The sequence below is a fragment of the Magnolia sinica genome, chromosome 14, assembly GCF_029962835.1.
Source record: "Magnolia sinica isolate HGM2019 chromosome 14, MsV1, whole genome shotgun sequence".
NCBI classification, from domain to species: domain Eukaryota; kingdom Viridiplantae; phylum Streptophyta; class Magnoliopsida; order Magnoliales; family Magnoliaceae; genus Magnolia; species Magnolia sinica.
In genome coordinates this window covers 57319561-57327165 of record NC_080586.1, presented here as the reverse complement: position 1 = coordinate 57327165, position 7605 = coordinate 57319561, and the positions used below count along the sequence as shown (strand labels likewise).

General features: G+C 38.6%; 1 protein-coding gene across 6 annotated transcripts; it reads left to right on the top strand.

Annotated features, from left to right (window-relative positions):
• Window positions 1-265: 265 nt before the first annotated feature.
• On the top strand, window positions 266-4706 carry LOC131225795 (lysophospholipid acyltransferase LPEAT2-like). Of its 6 annotated transcripts, none has more exons than XR_009161531.1 (2): window positions 266-466; window positions 649-761. XR_009161531.1 is itself a non-coding variant. In XM_058221390.1 (2 exons), exons 1-2 carry the CDS (start codon window positions 3994-3996, stop codon window positions 4555-4557), a joined length of 357 nt encoding a protein of 118 aa, XP_058077373.1. In that variant the 5' UTR covers window positions 3595-3993; the 3' UTR covers window positions 4558-4706. The 6 variants fall into 6 exon arrangements, 1 of the variants encoding a protein (XP_058077373.1); XR_009161533.1 differs by lacking the exon at window positions 649-761 and adding an exon at window positions 3243-3338 and having other exon boundaries at window positions 267-466; XR_009161532.1 differs by lacking the exon at window positions 649-761 and adding an exon at window positions 2145-2638 and having other exon boundaries at window positions 283-466.
• The last annotated feature ends 2899 nt before the right edge of the window (window positions 4707-7605 follow it).

Below are 7605 nucleotides of genomic sequence, written 5' to 3'. Positions count from 1 at the left end.
TCGACCTTACGGAAGCACTCTGTAAGGTCGAGCGTTGTCAGCTTGCTTGCCGTTGGATGGAACCATTTTGAAACCAACGGCCATCCGTTTACCGCAGTAGAACCGGTCATACCGGTTTCATTGAGGGGCGAGGATGTACACGGCCCTTCAAATAGAAAGTTTTACTCAGCTGAAACCATACCCGTGCAGCCTTCTCTCTCTCTCTCTCTCTCTCTCTCCCTCCCTGGATCCCCAAAGCAGCTACATCCCGTGCAGCATCTCTCTCCCTCAATCCCTAACACCAGCCACGTCCGCCTCCACCTGTCTCTCTCCCTCTCTCCCTCAATCCCTAACACCAGCCACGCCCGCCTCCACCTGTCTCTCTCCCTCTCTCCCTCAATCCCTACTACCAGCCACGCCCGCCTCCACCTCTCTCTCCCTCATTCCCTACCACCACGCTGTGCAGACCTCAGATTGAGCGTTACAGGTAAGGCCTCTGTTTTTTTTAAATATTTTCTTTGTTTTTTTTTGCCTTTGCTTTTGGTATTTTCTTTATTTTTTCCCTAACCAGCAACATTCATATGTGGGATGCACCGCATCTTCTTCATTCATTGGAAGATGTTTCTAACCATATTTAATTTTATGTCCTGCATCAAATCCACTCATCAGAAGGGCCAGACTTGTGTGAGGAAAATGGTCAATTGAAAAATCACCAATTGTCCCAGATTGTCCCATCAGAAGGGCCTGGCTGCTGGCACTGGGCAATGTTCATATTGAGTCCCACCTGGTAACGGCCCGGATCTCCTACATGTTTGCAACACAAGCTGTTGCTGCAGTTGCTTCTTCAGTCTAAATTCTCATGAGTGGAATCATATGATCCTACACCGACGCCCTGCACAATTTATTAGGCTTTTGAATCTCAACAGTTTGCGCCCATGGTTCTCTAATCCAGACCATTGGTGTTTTTCGTCCTACTGTTTATTGACATGCCACCAAAATGTCGCGGATTGGAATGTCGAAGTCACCGAACTTGGGCCTTTACTCAATTGAATGGAGTCAGTTGCTGTTTCTCTCTTTTCAACCATCTATTTGCTGGCAGCAAATAGAAACTCCTCTTTGGACAAGAGCTATCAAAACATAAAACTAGACCAGGACCATTTCACAAATTTCTAAATGAATTGGACAGATCGTTTAGGTAGGTTAGATGAGGTCAATATTCCTTGGAATGTTGTTCACATGGGATGAACAAGATCTATTCTCTTTGAAATCACTCGGAGTAGGTTTTATTTTGCTCAACAGGGCCTAGGTATCGATTCCACCAATGTTGTTTGTTGGACAGCATTGCCATAGAGATTCTAATGTATGATCATCGTCTTGCAAGCATGCATTTCATTCATATGCAGTCAGCCGAAAGAATGATTACTTTTTAACTTCAGTTGGTCCATCAAGGCCTCCTTATCACAGCAATCTGCCACCAACAATCAAAAGGTCCCCACAGCCTATCTGGGTTATAAGAAGGCCCAGCGCTAAAACCATCCAGTAAGATCTAGTTGGCCTGATTTGATGCCTATCAGATTTTGGGTTGCTCTGAAACTCATGCAGTTTGATCAGATTGTGGACCTACATGCGAGCACTAATCATGCCTACAATGTTCACATGACTAACTAGGCAGTGATAATCACTAAAATTCATGTGTTTCATCCTTTATTTATAGCAGTTATATCTATATGTCTCATGAAAGGTCACACACTTGTATTGTACATGATGTGTCCTGATGACACTAGAGCACTACTTGATTACTACTTTTAAGCAATTTTGGCTATGGGCCCACTTCTCTCTGTAGGTGATTTGCCACAATGTCAGCTTATAGGCATTCTCTAGCCATCTAGAATTTAGGTGGTTGTTGTCTTAACAAGCCAGGCAAGGACGTTGGGATGGTGAAATTGCTATTTTAATTGTTGTACAAAGCCTGCAGTTTTTGTTTCCTGCATGGTGTTTCGAGGCCTTCCAACTTCTTCTTCTTCTTCTTCTACTTCTTTTTTTTTTTTTTGCCCATGTTCTTCCTGTTGGTGGGTCTGTTTGGCCTTTTTTCCTATAGTGGAAGCTAAAGGAAGTTCTACCTTCTTTATGTGGTGCACCCATTTGGGCTTGTTGTCACGAATCAGGTAGGGCCCCTACATTAGGCTGGTTCACTCACCAAGTGTGCCCGATAAATGGACCCGCATGGTATTTGAACAATCTTTGTCATCTCCACAAAGCTGACTGGAATTGGTGTGCTGGTTTGTCCACAAAGCGAGTGGACCTGGTGTGCTAGCTCAAACATTATGTTTGTTGCAGTGGACTCGGCTGTGTTGTTTTTCTGTTTTTCTGTGTTTTGATGCTGGGTGCATTGTAAGGCGAAAAGGTTGAATGCGTACAAACGAAGGATAACAGTAACCAAAGCAATGAAAAGGAAATGGAATCAGCTGAGTGGCATTGGGTGACACAACAGTATCAGTGCCTATTTGCCGTGGGTGAGCCTACAAACATCCGGTCTACAATTTGGGTGGGTGATGGAATGGGGTCCTGCATGCATCACCATTGCAAATGTAGGATGGGAGCCTGATTCACTCCTGACCATGGATCCGATGGTAAATGGATTATAGCCTGCAAAATTCATTGCCAGAGAGCCAAATGCACATAGAGTAAGCAGGTGAAAGGTGAACTTAGCATATGATCCATCCAACTGGTGGTTCACCCCTCTAATAAGCCAAAAAAGATCGGTGGACAAGGATGAATAGTTCACCTGGGACACTAAAAAAGGATGATTTTTTTTTTTAATTATTTTTAATCATGGGGAGTTGGCAGGTGCTCGAACAATGGAAACCAACTTGTAGGGACGGTGTAGATAAAACCATTCGACTAAAGTATCTAGAGTTATAAAGAAAAAGGAACAAATTTTGAATTTTCAAATATGAAAAAATCCTTCCAATTTGATATGCTTCTACAATTAAATAATTTTTTCTGCATCCTCATTTGTTTCAATTCTTTAAATTATATAGAAGGGAGTTATTTGATACTTTGGTAGAATATGCCAATATTATTCACTAGAATAAGCTACAGGTTGTTATTGTTTTTTTTTTTTTCTTTTCTTTTTTCATCTTCATTTATAAATAGTAATTTTTGTGCCCTAATATTTATTTTCGTAGCTTTTGGTTAACCGAACTCATTTTCTGGAGAATTTTATGGAAGTTACTAGTTATTGGTTGACTATATACAATCAGATTGATGATTATGGGCAAGAAGAGAAGTGGAGAATGAAGAAACGGGGCTTTGCTTTCATTGATGTTGAGAAACTTTGATCCATCACATTTAGACAGGTAATCTACTTGATTTTGTGCCATATGATAAATGTCATTTCTTGTAGAGGTTCCTCAAATGAGTTCTACAAAATCCACTTTTTTGTCTTTTTTATTTTTTGAAACTTTTTAGAATTTGAAAAAAAATTGCTTCATGCAAATGACTACATCCATTTGTAAAGTTTTCAAAGAAGCTTGACAGGAACTGCAGGCAACAATCTTTTATTGTGAAAACGATATCAAATCATTTGTGATCAGCATTACTTGTGTGCTTTCGTCAGCTGTTCCTGTGACAACAGGCGTATCACACGAAGAGGAAATCTTGACGAAATTGCCTACATGATGAGCTGCACTTCCATTGGACATGGAAAAACACCCATCGTTCAGCCATTTTGTTGGTTGGATATCTTTGATAGATCACTTTCTGCAAATTGCATGGATTGGGAGATCCTAGCCACCAAGATGATGGATCATTTGCACTATCGTAGACCATTTTGCCAACATTCCTCAAAAACCAACTATTACACTGATTGGATGCATCAGCAGGAATTCCCAACCGGGACCCCACCAAATGATCTCTCCAGGTCATTGTGCCGATGTCCAATTTGAGTGCAGTTCACATTCAAGGAAACCTGGTACTCTGCGTGCAGGCTAGGTCTCCCATTTTTCTAGTAAAATGTTCTTGCCAAATCGAGATTCAAGCTCACAGCATGACCCATTGATGAAATTTCGAGATTGTTTCCAATTGATTACCCCACAGTTCTTGCTCGAATCAGCCCATATAATGAAGCAGCCATTGTTTCAGCAAGCCTGCACAACAACCATTAATGGTTGTGATGACGAAGGCAAGGGTTACATCACAAACCAACAGGTAATATCTGCTCTGTTGTTTTCCTGTAACAAGCTTTTTGCCTTTTTTGTCCCCTTGTCTCTGATCCTATTGCGTGCACCATTAGGAGATGCTATCCATTTTGCAATGCCAAGCATGAATGATGATAATGTAAGTATGCGCAGAAGCAACTGCTCTTATATTCCACCATCCCTATTTGGGTTCTGAAACAATTGTTCATGGATGCAGGTATCTGAGCTATTCAACTTGTTTGACAGTGACAATGATGGTGCTGTTAGTTCCGACAATTTCATGGCCTGCCTAAGAAGGAACCCACTGCTTGTTGCGCTCTTTGCTTCTAATTCGATGCATTGTGGCTTGATAGAAGGTGGAAAGCTAGTGATTGCATGATGATTATATGGGCATATTAAAGTCCCTGTGAAATGCTCGACGATTGGCTTCTAATTCAATGCTGTGTGACTTACAATAGGTGGGAAACTAGAGGTTGTATGATGAACATATGGGAATATGATTAAATGAAATGAACGATGTTTGGCTTATCTTGAAATGAAAGTACTGTAACAAGGCTATTGCTTTTGATCATTTTTATTTTATTTACATAACCAAAAAAAAAAAAGCTGATTGGAAATTCACGCAAATGATGATTGCTTAGGTGCTGTTATTTTCATGTATTACAACAAATTGGCCAAAAAAGGGAGGGAAATACATCATATACAAATGCTTTCTCTATATTACAGCACACTTGTCTCTAGTTTTGGATTCCGGCTTTGATGAAGAGCTATAGCTGCTCCTTGGCCCTTGCAAGAAACGAACTTCTCTTGTAAAAATGGCACATTTGTGGTTACATTCAATATGGGTGAGAGAGGATTCTTGAAGAATAATACACAGTAGCAATATGCTCGAGCTACGTACGGATGATATTTGTACCTAAAAGTACAACGAAATCCGTAGCAATAGGCTAAAACCAATGATCGCTACAGATTCTAGAAATAAAGCTACGGCTATTATCCGTAGCTATTTCCCAATTTTTCAGAAACAAAAAAATTATAAAAATGGTGTCTCTTACCATTGCTGGTAAATGTCCTGATTGATCAACTCATCTAAACTAATACAGATAAAGACTTCATGGCTCACAAACGCATAACAGTAAGGATGAACTTGAGAAAAGGAGAAATAATGCACAAAAAGAAGAAAAAAAAAAACCACAACCAAAAAGAGGGAGTAGACAACTTACTGTTTAATTTTATTTTTTAAAACTTTTCCTTCTTTTCTTCTCTGTTTAATCTGCCAAAACAAAGAAGAAGGGATTGAGAAAACGGAAGTAATGAAGATAAAAGTAAACCCAATCAATAGACTAAAGAAAAATACAACAATGAAATTAAAATTCCAAATGAAAGCAGAATTCCAACGAAAAATTCCAAAGAAAACCCAATTCAGCTACAAATTATAGATCGTTGTCATTCCAAAATTACGATTGGATAATAAGTTACAAAAACAATAAGCAGCACAAAAGATTAATTTATCCAGCGGCATCAAACTGATCAGATAATTGGAATAGTCCAACCATAGAGTCAACTACAAGTCAAAATTCTTGTCAATTACAAGAGATGAACTGATAATTTGAAGATATACCTTCCAACAGGTATGTTCTTTGAATTTTTGCAGTTGAGGCCCTGGGAATTTAAAAACCTAAAATGAAAGTTACCGTTTCCTAGCATTGGAGAGCCAAATTTAAAGAAAAAAAACAACCAAATGCCATTTCAGAGCCTTCAAGAAAGAAAGGGGGAAAAAAATTGAAAAAAGAAAAAAGAAAAACCCACTTGAGTTCTTTGGCCTCTGTACCATAAAGCTTGAGTTGTGTTTCAAGACCATGGCTCCCACTCGAATCACCTCCACTATCAATCAACTGCACTTAAACTTCATCACTCCTAGTCCCAAGCAATATGATCAATTTGTATTCTACAAGTCAAATGATGGTGATATAGTCAGTGTCCTCAGGTTTGAATGGCTAAAGAAAATGAAAACTCAAAGCTAATTAACCAAGTTCTATGGTTTCTTCCTCGAAACCTGCAGCAGAAGACCAGATTCATGAAGTTAGAAATTAGAATGGAAAATCCAAGGTACTAATTCAAATAGGCTTGGAAAAAAAAAAACTTAATATTCATACTTTTTTGGAATCTTAAATAGTGTTAAATAGTATGAAATGAGGTCAATTTAAGTTCGAGTCCTATGGGGTTTTTGCCTTTTCTTGTTTTGTGAATCAGGCCACTGGCTGGAATTCTAGACAGAGTTGCAGGCTGCAGATTAGTTACCTTATACCTACAACAAATAAATCTTATTGTTTTCTGGTTTATGGTCCATCCACGTGGTGGCCCGCCAAGTAAACTGCCCTGATCACAATGAAGAAGTAGCATGTGTACGGTAGAGATGTTTTCCACACTTCAGGGACCTCCAATACAGTATAAAAACACCAATAAATAATAATAATAATATAACAATGAAAAATACAACCTCATTTGACAGCCAGAAGCTAGATTCCATCACATTTTCTAAGCTAATATGAAAAGATGTGAGTGCCAAAAAATCACGGTACCAGTTAATCATTTCAACCATAAAGAAAAAAAAAAAACACACACACACACACACACACAAAAGAAATCCATTTTTATAGCAAATAACTATTCTATTTCAATTAAAAACAAAACAATAACAACAATAGTAACAGAACTTAACATCATACCAAGAGGAATTACTAAGTTGTTGTTGAAACTCTAGATTCCATCAAAATTTCCAATCTGGCCATTAAGACACTAAACACAATTCAACTATTTGAGAACATAAATATCCATTTCAAAAAAAAAAAAAAAAAACCAACAAAAACAATATGATTATGTTGCTAAAATGCTACTTGCACAATGTTACCAATCCAACACTGAAAATCATAATCTTCACTTAAAAAGTAATCATTCTTTCGGCTGACTGCATATGAATGAAATGTATGCTTGCAAGACGATGATCATACATTAGAATCTCTATGGCAATGCTGTCCAACAAACAACATTGGTGGAATCGATACCTAGGCCCTGTTGAGCAAAATAAAACCTACTCCGAGTGATTTCAAAGAGAATAGATCTTGTTCATCCCATGTGAACAACATTCCAAGGAATATTGACCTCATCTAACCTACCTAAACGATCTGTCCAATTCATGTGGAAATTTGTGAAATGGTCCTGGTCTAGTTTTATGTTTTGATAGCTCTTGTCCAAAGAGGAGTTTCTATTTGCTGCCAGCAAATAGATGGTTGAAAAGAGAGAAACAGCAACTGACTCCATTCAATTGAGTAAAGGCCCAAGTTCGATGACTTCGACATTCCAATCTGCGACATTTTGGTGGCATGTCAATAAACAGTAGGACGAAAAACACCAATGGTCTGGATTA

What these genes read in the sequence shown, in the direction of transcription:
- LOC131225795 (XM_058221390.1), top strand. Translation starts at nt 3,994, where the DNA reads ATGTTCTTGCCAAATCGAGATTCAAGCTCACAGCATGACCCATTGATG. An exon ending in GTTACATCACAAACCAACAG is followed by an intron (nt 4,189 to 4,395) that starts GTAATATCTGCT and finishes TCATGGATGCAG; the next exon opens with GTATCTGAGCTATTCAACTT.